This window comes from Drosophila tropicalis, unplaced genomic scaffold, assembly GCF_018151085.1.
Source record: "Drosophila tropicalis isolate 14030-0801.00 unplaced genomic scaffold, ASM1815108v1 contig_186, whole genome shotgun sequence".
NCBI lineage: Eukaryota > Metazoa > Arthropoda > Insecta > Diptera > Drosophilidae > Drosophila > Drosophila tropicalis.
In genome coordinates, this window is record NW_027172632.1 from 82,273 (window position 1) to 109,397 (window position 27,125).

A 27,125-nucleotide genomic window follows, 5' to 3' on the forward strand; every position below is an offset into this window, starting at 1 on the left:
GTGTGGGAAAGAGCCAGAGAGTGTCATTCTTATGGCCGCCTCTGACTGTTTTACCTCTTGCCAACCAATAAAATTATACTAATTCCCGACTTTTTGATTTCATTTTGTTGTTGTTAAGGATTTCGTTACCTAAACACACACACATACACACACAGAGACCCTCTAAAAAACGACGACGAAACACAACAACAATCAAACAAAGAGAAAAAAACACTGTTTCGACTCGTTTGCTCTCACTCACTCTAGTCTTGGGCTTATCCGGATCCGGCGCTGACTGGGCTGGCAGTGAGTTCCCAGAGCTCCAGGAATGCAAGATCTCTGTAAGACGAGACAGTTTGGTTTTATACCTCTTGGCTCGTGCAACTTCTCCTCAAGACAGAGTAAATTGAGTTGAGGTTGTTATTTCGAACTTGGGATCACAAAAGCAAAACGGACTAGTCCCCCTATTGGACATATTCTCCGTTTAATAGTTCTAGAAGATAGCACAAAAAATATATGTAAGTAATAGTTTAAAGCTTATCACAAAAAGGTTCAATAATTGAATTAAAGATTCTTATTGAATGGTTTTTAAAAACTATTTTTTATTTATGTGGGTTAACAGTGTAGACATGTAGTTGAAATTGTTTGTGTCATTTCCATACGATTTTCTTATACGCCATTTCCATATGTGAAAATCCTTGCGACATTTCCTAAGCTGTTCCCTAAGATCTTTTATGCCCAAGTTCATAACTTTGCACTCAAAAATTGCGTTGACGTCGACGCAGCAGCAGCAGCCGCTGTAGCGCCATCGACCAATTAACTGCGCCTTCTGTGTGCGTCTGTGTGAGCAGCGGCGTTAACGCCGCAGCAGCGTCGACGCAATGGGACTCGCACTCAATTTCAGTTTGATTGAGTGAAAGAGTAAAGGAGACTTTTTGACGTCGTGCTGGCTGGGAAACTGGCGCTAGACGAGATCATGATAATAATGATGAACAACGGAAGAATAAGATGATCATGATGATGCTGCCGATGATGATGATGAAAACTTTGAGAGAGTATCAAATGAAGGGAGAGACATTTGCTCTCAAGTCGAAGTCGAAGTCAAAGTCTCAGCCAACGCACTATGGTCCGAAATCCACATTTTGTGGCATTAATCCAAAAATTTGTTGAAACAAAATCGTATTTAAACAATTTCTAGTTGGACAGAATACTTTGAATATATCCAATATAAAAATATTTTTGTTTTTACTGCACGCATGAAATTTTAGCACACTTTTAAAGTCAGGTGTTTAGCTGTTCACTCTGTTTACTCTAATTATTGTAAATTACAGCTCAAAGTATGTATTGAATTATGTTATGATTACTTTTTCCGAGTTTTTCCGAGGTAAATTTATATTATCATCTATTTTAGAAGCAATTGTCGAAAATATCTTATTTAAAATAAAACCAAATTTGTTTATTTATAGCTTGCATTGCTTAATCAAGAAACAAAATTTTTTTTTTATTAATAACAGTTCAAAATATAATATTAAAATTTAAGTTGCTGACTTTTAATTGCTATAGTTATTTTAATCCCAAATTGATTTAAAACACATTACGTATACGCTGCGTGGGCTAGTATGGGAGGTCAATCACTCCAATTTTTTTTTTTATATTTTGTATCCTAACATGGTTATTTGTGCAAAGTTTCGACTCTGTAACTGCAGTCCTTCTAGTTAATGCCACAAAATCTGGATTTTGGACCATAGTGCAACGGCAACGACAACGACAACGACGACGATGACGACAACAACGATCCGAACTACAACTCGACGAAGACGAGTCGTCGCTCGTCGTCGTCGTCGTCGTGTGTTACTGTATCTGAGTATCTGTATCTGAATCAGGTAGACATGAAGGCGTTAGTCGTTCAACAGCGCTGATCGAGTTTATACTTACAATTTCTGCTGGCCCGGTGTTGAGAGAGAAATAAGCGGCTACGTCGAACTGGAAACCAAAGTGAAAAACTTGGCGTAACAATAACAAATGCAATAAACACAACAAAAAAGGAGAAAAAACACACACAAAACAACAAACAAAAAGAAAAATATACAAAATTACAACACAAAAAAAAAAGCTTTCAATTTAAAATCTTCTTCAATCACAAAGCGCGTGTTCCAACAACAACAACTACAAAATTTTTAAATAACAACCGAAGAAATATTGGAAATTTTTGTATCAAAAGCCATAAGTGCTGTCGTGTGTGTATTAGGTGTGCGTGTGTGTGTGTGCGACTTTTGGAATGGAATGTCAACTGACAAGTTGTAAAGGGAAACCCTGAAATTCGAACAGCCAAAAAAATATATATAAAAAAAAAATAATAATAATAAGTTGCATATCAAAATATCTAAAGCAAAGATTTAGATACATCTACATCGTCTTTATCCATGTCCAAGTGTTGTGTTTGAAATCTGCATAAACAAATCATCAAAAAGACAAGACAATTAAATTTTTGTATTCAATATTGACGACGACTTGTTTCCATTGTTGTTGGCTTGTTCGTTTACATTTCGGTTTTTTGTTTTGTTTTTGGAGAAAAACACTTTTGGAAAATATGTGGATTACTTTTGTGGTGTCAGCAGAAAGGAAAGAAGGAAATCAACGAGCCTGCTCCATAGGCTTAAAGCCCAAAGTAACCAAATTGCAAATGAAAAGAAAGTGAAATCACAACAAGGAAATAAATGTCGAGTATATCGGTTAGATACTCGTTTTTCATAGTGTGTCATGTGCCGCGGCATTCTGACAGCAGAAACCACACGAGCTAGCAAAAACCCTCGGCGCCTTGAATGCTGCAATAAAATTTTTAACAAGAACTTGATCTACTTTATCTACAATTATCGCAAGCGAAAAGCCAAACGATTCAAATATATATAAAAAAAAACTATACAAGGAAAAACCAATTCCATACACTCTGTTATCATATATACAATTCACATATACACATATATATATTTACACAAACGTGATTTAAAACGGAAGCCTCATCAAATGCCATAAACAGCTGTAAATTGTGCAAATATTCCAACTGTGTGTGTGTTGTGTGTGTGTGTGTACGCGCGCGGTTGTGCCTGTGTGCGTGTGTATGCCTCTGTGGGTATGTGTAACCCAAAGCCGCTCGATAACAAACGTCATAAATTTCAGTGGAACAGAAAGTGTCAGACCAGACAAACCAGAGCCAGAGCCACAGACATAGACCCAGAGACAGACAGACGGCGGCGGCAATCCATCAATATTATATGTAACGGCCTAAAGTCTATAATCATAAGGCTTAACAAATTAATAACTAAATCAATATATATACACACACACACACAGTGTCAGACAAATCAGTCAGTCGTTGAAAACAGACAGGCATCTGAAAAGTCTGATATAACCCATACGTATATATCACAACTTATCATTCAACCATAGGAAACTTTATAAGACTGAGGTGAGTGCGAGTTTTCGTCTTCTTCTGTTGAGTTCTTCAAATTGAACTGAACTCAACTTAAGTAATCAACATTATCCATTATCATTATCATTGTCAGGGTCTCACATTTGCATTAAGCTTATGTAAATGTGCCCCAGGCAAAAAAAAAAAAAAAAAAAAAAACAACCAGAACATATGTATAAAGAAACAACAACAAAACGAATATGAACTTGTTGTATCTGTGAGAACTGCACACAAAAGACCCCAACATAAAATGCATATTCAGGGCCACAATTTGATACCAAAGTATTTCGAGTCTGGGGAATGTGACAAATATCTTTAATGAAAATTGATCCTTTTCATATAACCCGATCGACAATCAAATAGTTGTACATATGAACAGAAAGTGGCAAAAAGTTTTAGTTTGTGTTTATTTTGTTAATGGAAAATTATTTTATCGAAAAAGGATTTTAGTTTTCCTACTAGAACTTGTTCTAATTAGAAAGGAATCACATAATATAAATATGTTAATATATCATCCCTTATTATTTTCTGTATGTTTTATATCGAAAATTCCAATTGGGGCGTGATTTTCTTCTCACACTTGAAACGAATCGTTCCATATTCCAGCTCAATCAAAATATTTCCCCACATATGTATATCATAATTTTGTATTGTCCTTGATTGAGTACGGTGTTTCTCGTTCCAAGAATCCAATGGAGAGCATTGTTGGCCTCTAAGGTTAACAATAAAAAATTTTAAAGTACCGTTCTGATAGAAGAATAAACTAAATGTTATAAAGATGGGAGTCCTTTAACAATAAAATAACAACACAAAACTGCCGGCATTACAAAGATGCCAAGGCACAACAAAAAGAAATGTCAATATCCAAGAGACATAAATTACAAAATTATGTCGAGATCTATTGTATCTAAAAGATACATCACCATTACTAAGTATGAGTGTGCTTTGTGTGTGTGTGTGCGTGTGTGTTTGGTGTGCGTTTGTGTGTGGGTGAGTGTGGTTTGTGGTGCACTTGCTGAGATTATATTTGGCATAGTTTATTATATTATAAAATCGCCAAATGGCATTAAAGATATCAATCAAATTTGTCGACTTGCAATGCATTCTTCCTTCTTTTGCTCACATATACGTTGTGGGAATTTCAGAACCTGCATTACATTCATTTTAGTTCTATGGTTAATATTGAATGGACAGAGTGCCGGGAAAAACCAATGCATTTACCATGGTCAATAGAATCGAAAGAGGAAACCCCCTGGTTACAAGCCACATAGCGCAAAGCCCGAGCCAGAGCCAGAGGCAGGGGCAGGTAGTTAGTTATATATTGTTACCAAAATAGTATGCCACACGCAACTTCGACCACAAAATTCGTGGAACATATTAAAAACAAACAAGAAAATTATGAACAAATCATAAAAGCATTCATGGCATAAATATATATTGAAATTTATAAATATTTATGAAAATTTTCCAAAAAAAAAAAAAAATTATGAAAAATTTCATTCACCCTTTCTTTTTCCCTCCCATCATCATCATCATCATCATCATCATCATCATCATCATCATTCCTTACTATGTATTTTGTTAGCCTTATCAGAGCTGTTAGATCTTTGTTCTTAGCTGACTGCCCCCATATGGCTGATGATGAGAATTTCAGGGAGAGAGAAAGACAGAGACCTCTTGGCACCCCCCAGCGTGTGCCATCTTTAACCATTTCCAAAATTCCTTTTGCACCCAAGCGCCCTGTCATATAACAAAACTATATTTTCCCTTCTTGGTTTTTGTTTTTTAGTACAAGATAAGATTTTAATCTTTATGTGAAAAACAACATGTAATTTGTTGTGTGTGCGTCTGTGTGTACGTGTGCTGCTCTCTCTCTTTCTCTCTTAGTTTCACCTTTTTTGTTCCTTTGCTGGGCTCATCTTGAGATAAAATCTATGAAATTTATTGCCTATAACCAAAATATATAGAATACTTCTAATAATTTTCATAAATTTTCTAGATAAGTTTCCTCTTACTTACGTTATGGTATTCTCTTTCTTCTCTCGTTTGTAATAAGCCGCCCTGTTTATAAATCAAAAATCAGGAAAAAGAAAAGAAAAACCCAAAACCGATAAGTCTGTACAAATTATGACGACCGAAAAGTTCTCTAATAACCAAACTGCATTGAACCCACTTTTCTCGAATTCGGGTGGGGTCGAACGGGGGGGCTGTGACGACGACGATTGTGAATGTAGAGAGGGACAGAGCGATCAACTCTGGTATATTAAATTTCTAAGCGTAGACATAAAATGAGGCATGCCGATTATGGCCCAAAAGATCGTGTGTCAAGCCAACACCAAAAAGGTGCAATGTCCGCGATTGAAATTGCAACACGGAATGGCAATTGCAATGGGAACGGTCGAGGGAGTGCAAAATGGATGTGGGAACAGAGCAGAGCGGAGTAGAGAACAGCAGAGCAGCGCACGCGCGCCAATACCCTCTTGGGTAAAAGAGTGGACAGCCATTTTTTTTATATTATTATGACGATGATGCACCTTTCACCCTCACCCTCATCCTCATCCGCAGCCTCACCCTTAACCTATGTGTGGGCCATAAAAATGGGCCAGAGTGTCTAAAAGGAAGCTGCAGCTTAGCAGAGGCCGAGGCAGAGGCAGCAGCGTAGTTTTTTGTAGTTAGTTGTTTTGTACCTGCCCTGCAGAGAAGAAGAACCCTGCTCGGGCGCCGCATTGTCAGTTGAGCGCCGCACGTCGTCAAGCGCGCAAACACACGCGCGCAGGCACACAGATCACAGCAATTGAGTGAATGACAGAGTGAGAGAGAGTGAGCGAGAGAGAAAGGGAGTGAGTGAGTGAGAGAGTGATTAATTCTACTGCTAGTTGTGTCGCTCTAACTTGAGCAATGGTCTTATAATTTTGAGTGTGAGTGGAATCTTTTCATATTATATCGAATGCACTCATCTCTCTCTCTTTGAGTGCGAATGTGTGAGACAGAGAGAGCGGAGAGAGAGTGAGAGAGGGCACGTACATGTATTGGTGGTGTTGGTGTTAACCCTTTCGACGAATGCTTAACAATTTCCTATGCTTTTGTATCGTTTCAGAGTTACAAGCGACCATGCGCGCATGGCTTCTACTCCTGGCAGTGCTGGCGACTTTTCAAACGATCGTTCAAGTTGCTAGCACCGAGGATATATCAGTTAGATTTCTAGCAGCAATAACGCCGCCATCAACAGCAACAAAAGCGATTAAATCATCTGCAACAAGAACAACAACAACAACAGCAGCAGCAACAACGACAGCATTAGCAAAAGCATTTAATCCATTTAACGAGTTACTCTACAAAAGCAGTGATAGTGATAAATATCATAATAAAATTAGTAAAAGTGACGAACAACAACAACAACAACGGCAAAAGCAAAAACAACTGCAATTTAACGAAGTGCATAAAACCAGAACAGACCAATTAGAAAATTCCAAAAATCTAAATCATAATAAACCTAATCAATTAGTTAATAAAATCAATAAAAATAAAAATCAACAAAAACAACAAAGCATAAAAATGGCTATCAAGGAGCAGCAACATCACAAATCAGCGACAGCAACACCTGCAACATCAACAACATCGCCAACAACAACAACAACAGCAACTGCTGCATCTATATTTGTGGATACGCCATATTCAATGAATATGGATGGCACTACTCTTATATTGGATAAGGAAGTGGCCGCCATCAATGTGCCAGCCAATGCTGAGGCCATCATTAGGGAGGACGAACCCTCCACATATAGCAATAAAGAAATAATTAAGGACAAAGTGAAACCAGATCCATCAACTCTAGTCGAAATCGAGAACAGTCTACTATCGCTGTTCAATATGAAGAGGCCGCCAAAAATCGATAGATCCAAAATCATCATACCGGAGGCAATGAAAAAGCTCTATGCTCAAATAATGGGACATGAAATTGATTCGGTTAATATACCAAAACCGGGTCTATTAACCAAATCAGCGAACACAGTTCGAAGTTTTACACATAAAGGTGAGTTTTTCAAAAAGAAACTGAAAAATATTAATAAAATTAGGAAAGTATAAGTCCTTTAGTCCACTTTAGTCCTTATTCATCTAAAATCCTTGATACTTTTGTTAAATTTCGATAAGAACTTAGCCACAATTTAGTTTTTTCCATACTCTCCCGAAATTTTCATAACTATTCTCTATGTAGTAGACGATTATACCTACAATATAAAGTTCCACCTGCTCATTGCCAGAAGGTTCACACAAGCGTGTAAATATGTTTCAAACACTAAAACTGAATTACACTCGACGCGTACTTTCCCCTACAAGGCGGAATGCGAATGAAGAGCAATGCGGGATTTTCCCTGAAATTCTAGTTCATCCATTTGAGGTGATTTGCATACCTGCTATCCATCATTCACGCAAGCGCTATGAAATCACGCGGAAATTCCGCAGCTTGAAATGAAAGGACAAAAGAGGTTGCAACGATGAGGGGCTGAGTCTTCAGATTGAAATTGAGCCGCCGGCTACAAAAGGACACATAACGGCCCAAAAGTGGCCGTTTTTACCTGTTAACCCAAAATGTGACCTTGAAATTTTTCATACGAATTACACCAGGAGTAGTTAGCGCATGCGCTAAATGGCTTTTATATTGTATTTGTAAAAATAACAATTATTATTAAAGCGTATTTCGCATTATTTTCCACAGGATTAGAGAGATGAACAATAAACCAAATAGCCGATGGGAAAGAGAGTGTGCGAAAGAGAGAGAGAAATGCAATAGGGGATAGAAGATGTAGATATAGATTTGGCAGGTAGCTAACCCGATAGTGTGTGCCGCAAAGTGTCTAAAGCCAAGTGTCTAAGCCGAACCAACGGTTGGCTGTCTGTTGTCTTAGTATGAGGCATAGATTTCATTTGGTCTCGGTCCATAGAAATTTACGACTCTGTTCCCTTTGTTGTTGTTATTGTCAGGATTTTCAGTGGTGGTAGTGATGACGGTGAGGTGATGGCGATGGTGATGGTGTCGGCGGCAATTCAAATTAAGATTTTTCGCCCAACCGTGCAGAAGTTGCACCTTGTGCAGGGGTGGGCCCGGGTCTTTAGCATAGGCGCCAGTCGTAAAAAGTCGGCTGGGACAAAAACAACTGGATCGGGATTGTTAACGTGTGATTTTCTACCTTTCCTTTTATATTTTGTATTTATTTTTCTTTTAAACTGCTCACCAAAAATGTTGTTTCTAACTGTGTCCTGTCTGTTTCTTTTTCTCTTTCGTTTTTGTCTTTTTTGTGTTGCAGATAGTAAAATCGACGATCGATTTCCACATCATCATCGGTTTCGGCTGCACTTCGATGTCAAGAGCATACCCGCGGAGGAGAAACTGAAGGCGGCCGAGTTGCAGCTGACGCGCGATGCCCTAAGTCCGGCATTAGCGAAATCATCAGCCAACAGGACACGCTACCAGGTGTTGGTCTATGACATCACCAGGCTGGGCATTAGGGGACAACGTGAGCCAAGCTATTTTTTGCTCGACTCGAAGACAGTGCGTCTGAATAGCACCGAAACGGTGAGTCTAGACGTACAACCGGCTGTGGATCGGTGGCTGGATACACCGCAAAAGAACCACGGCCTGCTGGTGGAGGTACGAACCATGCGATCTCTCAAGCCGGCGCCGCATCATCATGTACGCTTGCGCCGCAGTGCGGACGAAGCGCACGATCAGTGGCAACACAAGCAACCGCTGCTATTCACCTACACCGACGATGGACGCCATAAGGCGCGCTCCATACGGGATGTGAGTGGTGGCGGAGGTGGTGGTGGCGGTGGCAATGGTGGTGGTAGAAATCGTCGGCATCAGCGCAAACCGTCGAGGCGTAAGAATCACGAGGACTCATGCCGTCGGCATTCACTCTACGTGGACTTTGCCGATGTCGGCTGGAGCGATTGGATTGTGGCACCACCGGGTTATGATGCCTTCTATTGTCACGGCAAGTGCCCATTCCCGCTAGCCGATCATCTCAATTCAACAAATCATGCGGTTGTGCAAACCTTAGTCAATAATATCGATCCAGGGAAGGTACCAAAGGCGTGCTGTGTGCCCACACAGCTGGAGGGCATCTCCATGCTCTATCTCAATGACCAAAGTACAGTTGTGCTCAAGAACTATCAGGATATGACAGTGGTGGGCTGTGGTTGTCGATAAAGGCAATTGCATTCCATATCGCTTCCAAAAATTGTAAAAAACCAATAATCGCAAGAGAATCGGAGACAGAGAAAGTGTGTGAAAGAGAGAGAGAGAAAGCGAGAGAGAAAGAGCATCAAATGCTGTTTGGTTCCAAGCCGTCAATGCTTTAAACACAACGCAAACAAAATGGACTGAATATTTGAATTTTAAGTGTAAATCGTTAGACTTTAATTGTATAGATGATGCAGCCATGCCCACAGGAGCAGCCAGCCAAGGTACATCCAACCACCCACCAACCCACCCACCCAAAAACACCACAACATCCATCCGCCCACCAACAAACCGAGATACTGCGAGAGCCAGAGAGAGAAAGAGCGAGAGAGAGAGAGAGTTTCCACAGCCAGGCTTTGGTAAACCTTGAGCAGAGCCAACTGTATATAGATCCACAAACCCTAATCCAATTCCTCCGAAAGAAGCCATAGCCATCAGCAAACTAACATGAACAAATTGTATAAAAGCCTAAATATAATTACAAATCTAATGTTATTCTATATATACATATATTTATACATATATATATATATACTAAATAATTCTTAATGTGTGTTTGAAGGAAAGGAAAAACTCTTTCCTTTTTGTTTGTGTAATAAATTTTTTGTTAATACTTTTATAGGCCAAGAAAAACCCTTGTAAATGAATTAGTAAACGAAAATATAGTAACTTGAAATTATTCTGTGGGGAAAAGGGGTTTTCTCTTCCCCACCCACCACCTCCACCCTAAACACATGTAACTATCTAACACACACACACACACACACATATCGACGCAACGGTATTGAAACTTCGTTCCGAAAGTAAAACTCTTAATTATAACTGTAAAAAAATAAACAAAAACAAAGCAAAACAAAATGAAAACAGATGAAAAAAAAATAATCAAACAAAAAATGTAATTCTAAACCCATGCGTTTTTTCTTAGTCTAAGCTCGAATAAATCCGTACACGTTAATTAATCTAGGTCATAAGAGTTAACAGTTAAGCTCAGCATGTTAAAATTAAAATATATATATATATATACATATATATACACATACAGTGGTGGTCAGCGTGTAAGCCCTTTTTTTTTTTTGATTTTAAATTTGATTTTCTCGGCTCCTAAGAAACTTAATGAAGAAATTTTTTCAGTTATTTGTTGGTTATTGTATTTAGAATCTGACACGTAATTATTGTCATTCCAGCTTTCGACGTTTTTTTACAGGTGCGTTTGAAAAAAAGCTCCCCCAAAATGTTTGACAATAGTTTAGCCCGGTCATTTCAAAATCTTTAATATTATAGTTAGACATGTGTATTCTTTGAAAAAGTTGTAGATCTAGATAATCTAAGATAAACTGCATACCAAAAATTTTCATTTTAGCCCCAGTATTTATTTTGGGGCCTATCGAAATTTCGGGATTTTGTATGTAATTCTTGAGGTCTCTTTGTTTGGCGACGTTTTACGATACCAATTTAAACTTAAGTATTATTTTCTTATTCTAAGTATGAAAGTGAATTGAATTTCCCGTCAAATGATACATGTTTCATAAAAATCCGACAAAAATTAGATTGATTTCACCGCCCATACTTAAAAAAAACCAGGTAAGCAAAATTTCCCATACATGCGTGCAAAGAAAGAGACGGAGGATGTGTGGGAAATTTTGCTAGTTCTAGTCTTTTTTTTAAGTATGGGCGATGAAATCAATCTAATTTTTGTCGGATTTTTATGAAACATGTATCATTTGACGGGAAATTCAATTCACTTTCATACTTAGAATAAGAAAATAATACTTAAGTTTAAATTGGTATCGTAAAACGTCGCCAAACAAAGAGACCTCAAGAATTACATACAAAATCCCGAAATTTCGATAGGCCCCAAAATAAATACTGGGGCTAAAATGAAAATTTTTGGTATGCAGTTTATCTTAGATTACCTAGATCTACAACTTTTTCAAAGAATACACATGTCTAACTATAATATTAAAGATTTTGAAATGACCGGGCTAAACTATTGTCAAACATTTTGGGGGAGCTTTTTTTTCAAACGCACCTGTAAAAAAAACGTCGAAAGCTGGAATGACAATAATTACGTGTCAGATTCTAAATACAATAACCAACAAATAACTGAAAAAATTTCTTCATTAAGTTTCTTAGGAGCCGAGAAAATCAAATTTAAAATCAAAAAAAAAAAAAAAAGGGGCTTACACGCTGACCACCACTGTACATAGATGAAATGAAAATGAGAAACGAAAAACAAAACAAAAAAAAAACGAAAAAAAACACACACAAAAAAACAAAAACTGAAAAGCAAACAAAAAAAAGAAAAACCACGACTCGATATCGCTTCGTGCCTGATGTTGCAGAGCATGAATTGTATATGTAATTTTTTCTATAAAACATTTTTATTATTTTATTTATTTAAACAAACAAAAATACAATATTTTTGATGATGATGAATAGCTGGATTGTAGCTGCAGGATGCAAAAACAAAGATGCAAAAAAATATAAAATGAAAAAATCTATTTAAAAAAAAAAATTGATGTTTTTTAGTTTCTAATTTTTAGAAAGGGAGGCAAAAGAATGGAAATCCGAGTGTTGGACTTTCTTTGGAAGTGCTTAATTTTTATATTATTATTTAGATATTAAAGTAAAAGATATTTTATCTATCATGTCGACTCGAGACGACTCTCAATCTCAACTTTGGATATTGCAAGTCAAACGTGCTATATCTATTGTCAATCCGCCATATGATATAGTTAAACGATCGCATAAAAGTCAGTCTAAAGAGATAGAGATTCTATTTTTATAGGTAATAATCACTTAAGATAAAAAGTTTCTTTCACCGAATTACAATAATGAAAAATAACATACTAGGCCGATCGTCGAATAAGGATCATGCAATCGTATTAGGTCCCGGATCGAGAAGGTTATAGCAGCCAATGGAAATATTATTGAATAAATTTATAGATATACAACCAATAAATATTATGTAAAAATTTCGTGAAGATTTATTAAATTTTGTTCGAAATATAAGCTTTTTATTTTTTTTACTACCACTTTGTCCTCAAATACCGTACGCACCCTGTATGTGATTCATTAGTCTCCAAATATTTTTCTTCTCTTATAAAACTGCCCCACGCTGTCTACTGCAGCAATTAATACGCCAATCTTTCTCCTCAATTATGTCACTTATTTCGGAATAGTTGGAAAACAAAAAAATTTAAATCCTTCGAGCCGGATTTGAACCAGCGACCTATGGATGTCTACATAATTCAATTCATTACCAATCTACAGTCCACCGCTCTACCAACTGAGCTATCGAAGGTCTTGTCGTCACCAAGTGCCAACTTGTCAATTTAAAGCGCTTATCAAAGTAAAACAAAGAAAAAGTAAAAAAACAAAAGTTGAAACAAATTAAAACAAAAGCCAAAAGTTGCTTATCGCAGCATAAAATCCCAGTGCAATTTATTAAAACGTGTTGGGCAGATAAGAGACATATATACAGATATATATACATGTTTGTTGGTACTACCCACTAACAATAAGTAGTAACTAATTGATAAAAGACTTAAAACGAAATCAAGTACAGAGTGTCATTTCAATCAATGTGGAGGCAAGGCCAAGCGTGACCAGAAAGCTTCATATCGGGCGAAAGTAAGTACATATGTATATACATATGTATATATGTATACGTAAGTATAGCAGTTGATGTATGGGACAACAAGCAATTTGTTGCCATTAAAATGCCAATTAAACAGGCAACTCAAATCGAAATCAAACTGATAATGATCTGCATAGATCTGCCAGTATGTCTAATTTCCATTTGCCCGTTTATACTTGGACAAATTGTTGTTCCACATGGGCGTAACAAGGAGGGGTGAAATCCCATTTACAATCCAAGGAATGTACATAAAATGTAAAAGATAGACCCAAATGGATTAACGCTAAAAAGTTTAAAATAGTTTTAAGCCCCTTTTCTCCCCCCTTTACTAGGCCCATGATTTTCAAATGAAGTATGCGAAAAAATCTATTTATTCACTTACAGTTGACAAACAGCTGAGTGAACTTAGCTGATGCTGATAAGTCTGGTAAATAAATGTCAAATAGTATAGATTATTTCTATAAACTCTGTACTACAAATTTTAAGTCTTAAATTGACAAATCTTTTTACACAATAACTAACTCAAATGGGTTAAAATTTCGTGCTTGTAATTTTGTTGTAGAGTGCATTTGGTTGATAATGCTAAACAGGGAAATTCCTTAGAACTTTCAAGACTTTTGACCAGCGACCTCTTATTTCTATTAATATATATAATCAATCGGAAATATTACAGCATCAAATGCAATTCCAATATATGTGCAAAGGTAATATATAAATTTATAGTAAGCATCAATAAAAGTCTGAACAAACAGAGAGAAGTGAGAAAGAGAGAACCCAATACCACACAAGAAATTCCTTAAGATGAGTCATGTGAGAGTTTGGTTTTTTGGCTGGTTATCATGAGGTCAGTAAATTAATTTACCCATCCCTCGATTGGCAGATGCACTACAAAGTTAATTTTTCGGCTCAATTAAATGACTCATCGGGCGGTCGGATGCGCTACATAGTTATAGTAGATAGGAGTAGGAGTCAGAAGGGAAAACACTTTGCCACACACAAAGTGACTGACAAGACACACACACACACACAGTGCAGGATTTTTGCAGAAAAAAAAAACCTAACTTATTTGAAACTTGTGAAAATTTCCAAGAAATTTGGCAATTTTTTTAGTTTTTAGTTTTAGATTTTGTGCAAGTGATAACGAACGCCCACATATTGTTAATATATATTAGAGTGAAATTTTCATTCAATCCTCAGCAGGAAATTGATACCAAACATCAAGAGTCTCTACCGACAACTAAGGTCAAGATCTAGTAGATAAAAATAAAAACCAAAAATGAGGAAAAGAACTAAAAAAAAAAAACCAAGTGTTTCGAGTCATTCTTAAAAATTATGAACATTTGTTGGTCAACATACATATTTACCTGGGCAAATTACAAATAACTCGAACCAGGGAACAGGGGAACAGGGCAACAGGGCAACCTGAACCTCAACCTGGGCCCTCACCGCGGGATGCTGCTGGGCAATCATTTTCTTATCTAACAAGATCCAAGTTGGTCTTCGACTTTGAAACCTTACTCAATGGATCACACACAAATTGCCGACCCTTCACTTCACTCTTCGTTCTTCCCGTCTTTCACCCCCTCTCTCTCTCTGTATCACCATCGTCCTGATGTTGGCCCTTGCTTACTTCGGTAATTATCTGTAAGTTGTCAGTTTTTTTCGCTCCGCTGACTTCGAGCACTTCAACTCTAACCTTTTTAAATACCCTTTTGAAGGGTTATATTAACGTGTATATCCATTTTGTTTATCAAAAGAACATGACCAAAGTGGCCACATGAATTAAGAATAAGTCAGAGAATCATAAAGTTTAAGTGCAATCCAAAAAGAGTATACAAACTTCGGTTAGCCGGCTGATTTTGATGTTTTCTTTTTTTGGTCATATATATAATTTATATATATGTATATATAGATTAACTGATATTTTTCCGTCGTTTTTTACAATTTCTTGTGGCATCCTAATTGGTTTGTTAAGTATTTTCTCCCCCCTCTTCCATTGTTTTCATTCCTTACCTTTTTGGCCGTCAAAAATTGCCCCTTTAGCTTATCGGAGAACACACTTTGCCGTCCCGAACCGTCTACCGAAGCAGCAACAGTTTGTGCCTAGGCCAAGGGCCACCAGCACTTGACTGATAAGAACTACTGACTCTGGCTTAGAGACATTAACGCATGGCATGGCCGTGGCATGAGTCATTTTGGCCACAGGCATCGGGATACGGCAATGGATATACATATGTAGATGACTTCTGAGTCATCCGATGCAATCACAACCCCAAACCTCAGAGATGATCACCGTTTAGTAGTACATATTAGGTGGCCCCCTTCTTCACACTATACTTCGGTCTTTTCATCTCACCGAAATACAAAAAAAAAACAACCGAAAATCGAATTATGCATTCCACTGGTCCGATAAGTTGTCGCCCATTCACTTTTTGGCTTTTCAATCTGGTTTGGCAGCACGCTCTATATATACCTTCGATAGCTCAGTTGGTAGAGCGGTGGACTGTAGAGCGGTAAATTTACATTCAGTAGACATCCATAGGTCGCTGGTTCAAATCCGGCTCGAAGGATTTTTTATACCCTTGCAGAGGGTATTATAAAATTGGTCAGATGTTTGTAACGCACAGAAGGAGACGTTTCCGACCCCATAAAGTATATATATTCTTGATCAGCATGAGAAGCTAAGTCGATATAGCCATGTCCGTCTGTCCGTCTGTCCGTCGGTGCGTACGCGTTTTACTCAGCCATCTTAAGAGCTATCGGGATGAAATTTTTTTTGGGAGCTTTTTTTTTACCCGGGTGAGATAAAGTATGAAAATCTTTGGGATCGGACTACTATATCATATAGCTCTGGAACAAAAATTTTTGCAAAAATTGGAGTATCCCCATGAAATTTACCAATATAATAGAATTTGATATAAAATCTCAGATCCCAAAATTTGACCCTGATCGGATAAATAGAACACAAGTTACAGTCTATATAAATCGGTTCAATCGCTGCCGGCAGCTCTGCTTGCTGCCTACTACGTCACCATCTGTTAACAGAGCCCATGCATACACACACAGACGCAACGCTACATAAACTGTATGTGTATGCGTGCGTTGCTTTGCTTAGGGAATGAGGGAAGAAGAACAAATTGTACATAGTATGAAGAGTAAAATTGTTTTGTTTGTATATTAATGAATTGAGTTGCAGAAAAGAAATTTTGAACATGTGAAATTATTATTGTCAAGGACTGCAAGGGTATATAAACTTCGGCATAGCCGAATTTAACTTCTTTGATATTTTGTTTTAAATATTATACAATTATTTGACTAGACAATTAATCAAAGTCGCCTAATCAGAGCTAATATGTCAAAACATCCACACATTTGTTTAAACAGATCAAAAGCCATTATCTTTGCATTTGTAAGTTTTCTTTATAAATGTCGATATACTTTTTATACCCTTGCAGAGGGTATTATAAAATTGGTCAGATGTTTGTAACGCACAGAAGGAGACGTTTCCGACCCCATAAAGTATATATTCTTGATCAGCATGAGAAGCTAAGTCGATATAGCCATGTCCGTCTGTCCGTCTGTCCGTCTGTCCGTCGGTGCGTACGCGTTTTACTCAGCCATCTTAAGAGCTATCGGGATGAAATTTTTTTGGGAGCTTTTTTTTACCCGGGTGAGATAAAGTATGAAAATCTTTGGGATCGGACTACTATATCATATAGCTCTGGAACAAAAATTTTTGCAAAAATTGGAGTATCCCCATGAAATTTACCAATATAATAGAATTTGATATAAAATCTCAGATCCCAAAATTTGACCCTGATCGGATAAATAGAACACAAGTTACAGTCTATATAAATCGGTTCAATCGCTGCCGGCAGCTCTGCTTGCTGCCTACTACGTCATCATCAAATCAACAGAGCACATGCATACACACACAGACGCAACGCTACATAAACTGTATGTGTATGCGTGCGTTGCTTTGCTTAGGGAATGAGGGAAGAAGAAGAACAAATTGTACATAGTATGAAGAGTAAAATTGTTTTGTTTGTATATTAATGAATTGAGTTGCAGAAAACAAATTTTGAACATGTGAAATTATTATTGTCAAGGACTGCAAGGGTATATAAACTTCGGCATAGCCGAATTTAACTTCTTTGATATTTTCTCATCATCTAAACTAAATATTACCCTATCAAATAGACCTAAGTCAAAATCCAATAAACTGAGTACTAAATATGCATAACTACATTGGGATAACTTTAATCCATTTCAAATTGTTTTAGAAAGTAGATAACTATTAGCTTGAGTTTTCCTTTTCTGTAAATTTCAAACTTGAACAGCGTTTTCTCTAAAAAAATTTAAATTTATAGAAATTAGTTACTTTAACTATACTGAATTAATTACTTACATACATCTTGTTTGTTTCAATGTTTAATAAGTAAATACACTTATTTTAAATCCAGATTTTTTGAACTATAAACCTTAGAAAATAAAGACAATATATTGAATCCTTCAAATCCTTTGACTTTTCAAAAAATATGGTTTCAATCAATATGATCTTGAATATAAATTGTATTATTCTCTCACCTTTAAATCACTATCGAATATGTGTCAAAGGCCTTCGGGAATAAAAAGTGAGCTATATGTATCGAAATTGCAGTCATCAATTTGCATTCAAGTCTCCTTTTATTGCTCCATCTTTAAGGTACAATGCAAAGCAATCTCTCTGACATCTCTTTGACTCACATTCAGGTTGAGGAATTGTGGTAGCAGACGTCCTGCCGCTATATATGCTCCACAGCTACCAAACAGATGCTATCAATACATCATTTGCCTTTGTCTTGGCTGTCACAAATTCATTCACCTGTTCTCGGGCCACGACTTCATCATCATCGCCATCCATCTATCCATCCATCCATCCAAGCAAGCATCCGTCCGTTCATCCAGATACCCAAGCCAAAGCCTCAACAGCAGCAGCATCAGCCCTCGGTTCAGACAATTATACTGCGTTGATCTCCAATTAGGCTGTCGAAACTCCATTTACACGGCAACGGGCGTCCCATAAAATACATATATGAGATCGACTTGGCCTTTCATAAGCGTGTATGAATAAAGAACAGACAAAAAAAAAAAAAAACAATAACAACAACGCCACAAAAAACTTACTGAATCGTCGACTCTCGCTGAGCTGTTGTTGTCCAAGTTGTTGCAAGTCATTCTCGCATCTCCTCCTCCTCATCATCATCATCAAACAGCAACATCAAGATCGGCAAGTTAAGTAAATACAAATATGAATGAATTGCTTGCGCTTGGGTCTTTTTTTTGGTCTTTATGTTGAATCTGGATCGGGATCTTTGAGTGGTTGGTTGGTTGTTATACAGTGTATAAAACTCAAGTGTGTTTAACCTTTCAGCAAATGCAAGTTTCTGTTGTTGATTTTGAGTTTCTGTCGAAATTTCGTGTAATTTCCTCGTAATGGATGGAAGCCTTAGTTGGGGGCCTTAATTAACTAGTTCAGCGATCTTATGGTTAGACATATACACCAAAAGCCACAGGCATTTGGCATTTGCATGCCAATGCCAAACACAATGATAATGATGAAGACGATGATGATCACGATGGCATGCAGAACTTAATACCCATCGTTGTTGAACAACTTTTTCCTCATTATTGAAATTCCAATAGTTGAGAAATGAAAGGTTGCACACATACAGACATATGAGCGAATGTGACTGCTAAAATACTCTATTATCTAAGAATATTTGAAATAGTTAGAAGAAGACACAATGAAATGTTTGAAGAAGGAACTTTAAATTGAAATGAAACCTTATAATAAGTAAATAATAAAAGATTTGTCTTTGACTCCAACAAAAACATGACTAGAGATTCAACAACCAAGCAGTCTGCATCAAATTTTATGCAATACCTGTCATGCTTCTTAGTAGAGGGTATCAAGAAGAAATCTCGGCATTTTAATAACCACACACAGACATAGTCTTGGGTGTTAAAATGGGGCGCCACACCAGCTTCAGCTGCAGCCGCCACATTCAAGTGGGAAAGCGTTGTCCGCGTCGCTTTGTCTGCAGAGAGCTTCGTGGGTTGCCGTTTGCTTGCTTCTCTGGCATGCTGTATGCATGCAAAAGCCAGAAGACTTGGTGGCTACCTTAGCAGCCAAACAAGCATCAGTGGCGGCAGCAGAAGGAAAGAAAAAAAATCTTATTAAAGCGTAACTAAATGCCATGGATTAATGTCTCTAACAGGCAGCAGGTGCTGCCTATAAATGCCAGGTTTAGTGGCAGGCCTGACAGCAACAATAGCAGCAGCCGCACCACCATCAGCAGGACCCCACAATGTGAAACCGATGCCACCCTGTAACATACATACATATATGAATGTATCTGTGTTCATGTATTAGCATATAAGCTAGTCCAGCTTTCCTTAATGAGGGCAACAAGTTCGTTGCCTAAGTCTTTCGTTAGTGCACAAAAAGAGGAAAGCAAATAAAAAGGAGACAAAAAAAAAAAAAAAACGGAAGTGCCTGCTACTGCATGATATCGACAGCAAGTTACTGACAATTGTCATATTAAATGGAAAAAAACAAAACAATTAATCAGCATAAATTACAAATGCCAATGACTTTAACTATTCGAGATTAGCATATTTTATTAAATAGATATTATACATTTATTACATATGTATTTCTATATACATACGCCCTGCCCCATAACTAATTAAAAGAATTAATGATCTTTTGATACCCTTTAAACGTTGAAGAGAATGAATCCACTTTTGCGTTCAAATCGTTCAACTTTTCAAAAGAATTTGCTTTTAGCCTTAATCGAGTTGTTTCAAATCCCTGGCTTGGGGCCAAAGGATAAGATAATTGCCGGTTTTAAGATGATTTCTCACTTTCCGCTTAGGAAATTAGGGCTACTATTTCGATACTTTGAAATCAAATTTCTTATAAAACAAATTTCTAATAAAGTTCTAGCGAAAGTTTAAAGCAAAACTTTTTATTATCCTGTAGAGCATTTAAGTGTTTAATCTATATTTTTTTATTGGATTGTTTGCTCATTTCATTTGCACATTTCACTCAGATCAAGTTCCATGCACTTAATTGCATTAAATAAACAAAATAGTTTCTCATCTGCGTAATTATGAATCGAATCGAGCACCGAGGCATTGGGCCATTAATAAAGACTTAAATATTACATTTGAAATTTCAATTTCAATTTTGCAATTTTATAATTTTCTGTCCCCGCTGGTGTTAGTTTGATTTATCATTTGTTAATTGAAAAATTATACTGTTTGGTATTTGTCAGGCAGTTAGTTAAAATGTTGTCAGAGTGGATGAGAAGGGGGATTAGATGGCGGTGGTTGTGGGGAAGAAGTCTGACAGTGCCAATTTATTGAATGACCAAACCAGCAGCAAGTGTAAATTGTAAATGATACGAGTCGGGAATTTTTTTCCTAGGAATTTTGATTGAGTTGAATAAGCAATTCGCAAATGTAAGCGAATTGTGTAAGTGGTTGGACGGTCAATCGACTGGACTTCTCATCTAAAAATAGACTGACTGACTTGGCAAATAAAGCAATGCAAATATCAGCAGCAGCAGCAGCAACAGCAGCAGCAACAAACAACAATGAAACGAAAGACTTAGGCAACGAACTTGGCACTCAGTAAAATGTTTCAACTTTTCGCTTTCAGTTTCGGTTCATTGTTTGTTTTCTGTTTTTGTTTTGTTTGTATTTTGTATATTTAACGAAAATTTATAAGCTACCAAGCGAATTAATGCACATAAATAAACAAAATGTGACATTGAGCGAAAGACAAGCACTTGAAGTATTTTAATTGTCTAAATGCCAAAGTTGCTGCTGCTACTACTACGGATGATGATCATGATGATGATGATGATCAACGTAACAGCAGCAACATCTGAAAAAAGCTACTGGAACCAGTAACAATTGCAGTGTTTTATTTTTTGGGGTAAGGAGTTGACTTGCGCCTACGACAATTTATGTGTTGGTTTGAAATTTCTCACAGAAAACAAAGGAAATTCCATTTGAACTAAAGGAATGTTAAGGCGAGTGAGTGGACGACCAGTCTTGACCATTCGATTGGGCCGCCGTTGCTGACATTTTGCATTTCGTGCAACGCATTCCTTAAGGCGCATGCGTACCACACACCAAGGAAGCGGAGACGAACGCCAACAGAGACGACCGTTGGGCCAGAGCATTTGACACTGATGAGGCAAGGAACAGAACCGAACAGAGAACAGAACAGAACAGAACAGAACAGAATACAACCAAACAGAACAGAAAAGACTGGAGCTGAGTAGAGCAGATCAGAGAACAGAGAATATTGCCAGAGCCTTCAGGCTAAAGCTGTGTAGTTGAGGCAGCATCTGGCAGTCAAGGTGGTCACCCCAAATGCAACACGCAACAACAACAACAACAACAGCGGCAGTAACAGCAACAACATTTGCGGCGTGATTGTTATGGCTGTGTTGCTGTTGCCTTGTTGTTGCTTCTCCCAGTTGCATTGTAAATTCGTAAAACAATAAAGAAATAAATTACTTTCGGCCCCAACTTCAAGCTCAAGAACTCTTGTACTTAGTAGAAAGACTGGGAAAGGCAAGCAGGCCCGACACACAGGGTGGTGGTGGTGATGGTGGTGGTGCTGGAGAAGTAGGCGGTAGTGAGAAGTGTGGTGAGGTGCAGAGCAAAGAAATCGCACTGCGAACACGACAAAGCGTTGAAATCGTCGTGGCTTTTGCCTGAAACAGAAGATGGGACCAAACCAAACAACAGCAACCACACAAAAAATAAAATAAAATGGCCGTTCCCTCAAAACTGCAACCAGCCAGCCAGTGTGGCCCCGCCGAATCCCTATACATACCCACACACATATAGTTATGTACACCTACTACACACAGTCACAGCTGAAGCTAAGCAAACATAATGTCTGACATGAACTTTGCGCGCTGCTGAAATTGCAATTTTAATGCAATTCGTGAGCAGCAGCGGCATCGGCAACTGCTCTGGCACACACAGCTTCAGCCAATCGTTCAAGTCCAAGTACAATTGGACCACCCCGATGACAATGATGTTGGTGATGATGATCACGCTGATGCTGATGATGAAGATGATGATGGCAAACCGAAGAAATACATGGAGCACGAAGTATGGAGGGCTGGCCCACCATAAGAACACACCAATAACACCCGCACATGAACTGAGCGAAACGATGATCAGTCGATCTATTATCGAGGGCTGATTAAAGCAAAACTCTCATATAAATATTTCAAATCATTTGAAACACCTGTTTCGAATAAGTTTTTAACCATAACCCAACCAGTCTTTTATTAAAGAAACCAGGATATAAAATTTTTCACATTTCTTTAGCCAGTTTGAAACCAGTTTTGACTCAATTTTCAAAGTGTTTAAAAACCAATGTAAGATCAGTTTGAACCAGTTCAAAACAGTTTGAAGTCATTTTGGAACTTGTTAGGGCACGGTCTTTTGACAATTTGGAACCAGTTTTTTATTAATGATAACTTCAAGTCAATAATTTCAAAAAAAGAAGAGATCAAAATATTATTTAACATTATTAATACCTACTAATTAATATTACTGAAAGCAATTTAGGAATATTCTAAAGGAAACTTTAATGGAACTAGTTTTCATTTTACTCGAAATCCACTTAAAATTCCAAATGGTGAGAGGCATTAATGACCTATATATATTCTTAAGCTACCCTCGACCATTTATGAGCGTCCCCCTGAAGCCAAAGACCTCCAACAAAAGATACAAACAAAAAAGGGGAAAAATACACAAAAGCATTTGGCGTTGCCATCATGTCTGCCATGACAAAAGCTCAAGACTCCAGTCCCAGATCAGACCCAGAGCCGAACGACTCTGAAGAAGACCAAGTTTCAAAGGCTGAGACTGAGTTCCACTGTCATGAAATGCCAAAATGTCTAGCTGCGAGTGCTACACACGATCAAAGAAAAAAAAAAATTACAAAAAAAAGACTTTAACATCAACACAATGATTTCAATAATGAACAGTTTTTTTTTTTTTGTATACATGTATATTGCCGCAAGGGATTAATCTAGATAACAACCATCGACAATCAACCGAAAAGTGCTTCAGCACACACATACACACACACACACTCGAAAAAAGCCCCAACCAAATGAAACAAAGGCATATTGAGGCTTAAACTCGTTGGATTGCTTCATGCCACGCCTCCGCCGCCCTCCCTCATCACTAACTTGATCAATACATTTTGCGTCTTTAATGGAATTCTTATCGTGCAGCAAATTATTGTTATTAATTATTTTCCAAAAAGGGGTGCCATCGCATTGGAGGAGGGAAGGGGCAAATCCAACCAATTGCTCAAGGGTTGGGAGCGACACGCTGTCTGTGATTGTTACTGCTTTGGCATAAATAACAATAAGAAATAAAGAAAGAGCAAAAAATATACTTTATTAGTTGTCGAGTGTCGAGGGGCGCACCTTTTGTCAAATTAGAAATCGCCACATTTGCCTCAATCGTTGATGCTGCGGATTAACCTGGCTCGCAATTCTAGTTAAAACCGATAGTTTACTAATGAACAATTGAGACTATATTCATTAATAGAGATATTTCATCAGATTAAACAATTTAATTACACAATTAATTTAATCAACGGGGGAAACAAAGTTAAAGAAAAACTTTAGTTCTTCTAAAAGTTCAAATGCTAGCCTCCAAAACGTGGCAACCATTACAAATCATTAGAATTATGTATATGTATCCAATAAGTATATATGTCTATATACAATCGCAAATACATATGTATGCATATTACTTACCTGTCATAAAGGCCAACCAAACATACAGACATTTTTATTATTTGTTTTAAACACTTTTTTCATTCAGTTTTTTGCACGTAAAACGCATTGAAATATTTAAGCATGATAAATGATAATGATGAATGAGCATCATCATCCCAATAGGCATGCTGTGAGTTGTGTGAGAGCTTCGTCTTCATCCTGTAAGCGGCGGCAACTGCTGTTGGCATTTCTAATTTGTAAGCCCCAAGATGGGCAGATCAGCAGATCAGCAGCCGCCACACGCTTGGCTACTTTTTGGCACACTGCGGGAAACAAAAATAATAATAAAAAAAACCCAAGGAGAAAAGAGAGAACTCCAAATGCCGACAATGAATAGCGCACATTGTTTTTGAAGTTGGCAAAATCAATAAGGAGACAGATCAGAGGAAAGATCTGTGAGGGGCAACAACTTTGCCTTCCTATTTAAAAAGTATTCCAGAGAAAAGAAAGTCACTCCACGTCGAAGCAAAGAAAGTTGGGCGGAAATTCCATTTCGAAATGTTTGTAATGTTGTTCTAAAGATTAATATAAATATTAACTCAGTTATTAATACATAGATATTTGGAACATCTTGATTTTTTCATCATTTATTTCTGATATAGTATGTATATTACTTTAGGTCTTATTAATACAAACAACATTTTGGAAGACATTAATATCATTTTTTATTATATTACAATTTTGAATGATAGAACTTTATTAAAATGCTTCTTAAGAATCAAGAAGTTAATATTGGAGTAGAAATTTTGATATTTATAAGTAATAAACTTGGGTTTATTATATAACCTTCTTAGGCTCGTCAAGCAATTGATTTGTCTCAATTCATAATCGTGCCATACTTTGATCTTTGAAGAGAAACTAAAAACGAACAGGAAAATGTTTAATCATCCATATTGTTTCCATATAATTATATTCAAATTAGCAAGTCTATCGGCCCACGTGAGCTGCTTCGGATCCTACCCTCTAGCTCTTTGTTCTCTTTGGCATTTAAAGTTCTTTTACCTAAAACTTTGCTTGTTTAATTATTAAATGATTTACTACGTCAGGCATTTACTTTATGCCACAAAAATGTAACCACCCAAAAAGTCTTGAAGGCAAACCTGCAATAGGAAGACTTGCTGGCTACCAAAGCAAAACATTAAAACAAAAACCAACAACAACAACAACAACAATAATAACAAGAAACAGATAACAATTTACAGACATAAAACAATTTTTTGTTTGCAACTTGGCCTCGGAATGGGTCAAGATGATGATGATGATTACGTGTGTGTGGCAAGATGTTAGTGTGTGAGAGTGTGTGTGTGTGTGAATTATGGTGTGATCAGTGATCTTTCTCCTCCTTCTTTTCAAAAACAAAAACCAAAAGAAAAGAGAAGAAACAAAACCAAAAATTGATAATAATTATAATTAAGAGCCCAAAGATTTTGAACTTCAACAGAATGTAAAATAATACCCAACAACAGGAAAATCCGCAAGAAAATATAGCCATTACACAGAGCGTGCAGATCACTACAGCAAGCGAAGCAGCCCCGCCGCTCTAAGGGGATTATAAAAGGATTGTCGAAACAAGCCATTTGGCAACAGCAACAAACAACAACAACAACAACAACACAAACATTAAGAAATTAAGTAATTTCTTTTATTTGTATAACTCCACGAGTTTTACACTGGATTTTATCTGTATTCGGACCCAAAAGCTGGACACACACACATACATACATAAAAGGGTAGCGGATGCTGAGTGAAGCAACTGCTGCTGCAGCCCTCACTCCAGCAGCATCTTGAGATCCGGCATCCCGAGCCTGCCCTTGCCTGGTGTGAAATTTATTAACGATTTTTATATATGATTTTCTGTATTTCTTTGGTCTCCCCCACACCCACACTTACTTTCACCATTCCTGTTCGCTTTTTAATATATTTGTTTCGTCTTGGGAATCACATCGAAGTTATAGTCAAAGGGGTGAACATAGACACTTTTTGGAGTGAAGGAACAGCATCATTTCTAAACTTACTTATTCCCATAAAGATGAAATTATTTTTTGGATCCCGAATCACCATCTCAGATGGACCATCAAGTGGCGAGGCTAATTTGTTTGCCAGCCCAAAAGATTCACAAGAGAAAGAGAGAAGGGTAGACAAAAACAAATATATTTGAGAAGCGCTAATAAGCTGCGCCGTTTTTCCTTAGTGTGATTCCGCCAATTTTGCAGGTCAAGGACCACACACAAGCACACACTCAGACGATTCGGATCCAAGAAGATTTTGGACAAATTAATTAATTGAGTGAAATGTTTAAAGGGAAGTCGCTAATCTGACCAACCACCAAAATGACTAATAAATTCTCACAAAACTTTTTTGCCAATGTAGCTTTGCCCGAAAAGAGCCCCACAACTAAGAACTGTGTATTGGTTTTAAACAATACCTTACTGTGCAATAATAACTATTTATTTGCAGATAACTCCAGAAAGATGTTCTTCAATAACTTTTGAATGTAATATCAGGAAAAACTATCAGAATATTAAACTGGACCTCATAATGCTTTTTTCATTTGTGGATTTCAAATGTTGACAGGAATCCGCTTTTGACTAAATGTATTTCCCTTGACAAACTTCCCAAGCTTTGTCTTTGATAGTTTTCATTATTCATTATTACGTTTCCGAACCAAGGAAAAGCTAAACAAGAAAGATTATTGTAAGTGAAATCTTGTCCTCGAAGGCCCTCTAGCCCAATTATCAAAAAGCTAACGTGGATGAGCAAAAGTTTAATTTTATAGGAGGTAAAAGCTAGTTTGTTATATTGTCTGTAAAACAAAATTATTTAAGCATGGTTTATCAAAAAATGATGTATTCTAGACTCTATTACAAGGTAATGTTTGAAATAATTTTTCATTGGTTTCCATAAATTTTGGGTACC

General features: G+C 37.2%; 1 protein-coding gene and 2 non-coding genes across 5 annotated transcripts in view; 2 read left to right on the forward strand and 1 right to left on the reverse strand.

The window, feature by feature from the left end:
* Positions 1–12,201, forward strand: part of LOC137572076 (protein decapentaplegic-like) — a 43,089-nt gene extending 30,888 nt beyond the window's left edge. Inside the window, exons 1-3 of one of the 3 annotated variants that reach the window (XM_068283858.1) lie at positions 2,476–3,445; positions 6,546–7,481; positions 8,755–12,201. In XM_068283858.1, coding sequence (XP_068139959.1) covers positions 6,560–7,481; positions 8,755–9,659 — 1,827 coding nt within the window. In that variant the 5' untranslated portion in view covers positions 2,476–3,445; positions 6,546–6,559 and the 3' untranslated portion in view covers positions 9,660–12,201. Of the gene's footprint in view, positions 1–2,475; positions 3,446–6,306; positions 6,367–6,545; positions 7,482–8,754 lie in introns of those variants that run through there. The other 2 variants (XM_068283860.1, XM_068283859.1) reach the window with 2 other exon arrangements.
* Positions 12,202–12,896: 695 nt separating this feature from the next.
* Positions 12,897–12,996, reverse strand: TRNAY-GUA (transfer RNA tyrosine (anticodon GUA)). The gene is made up of 2 exons: positions 12,960–12,996; positions 12,897–12,932 (listed from the first exon to the last, which is right to left on the reverse strand). It is a non-coding gene; the product is annotated as a tRNA-Tyr (tRNA).
* A 2,808-nt stretch (positions 12,997–15,804) lies between these two features.
* TRNAY-GUA (transfer RNA tyrosine (anticodon GUA)) lies at positions 15,805–15,902 on the forward strand. The gene is made up of 2 exons: positions 15,805–15,841; positions 15,867–15,902. It is a non-coding gene; the product is annotated as a tRNA-Tyr (tRNA).
* Positions 15,903–27,125: the final 11,223 nt, after the last annotated feature.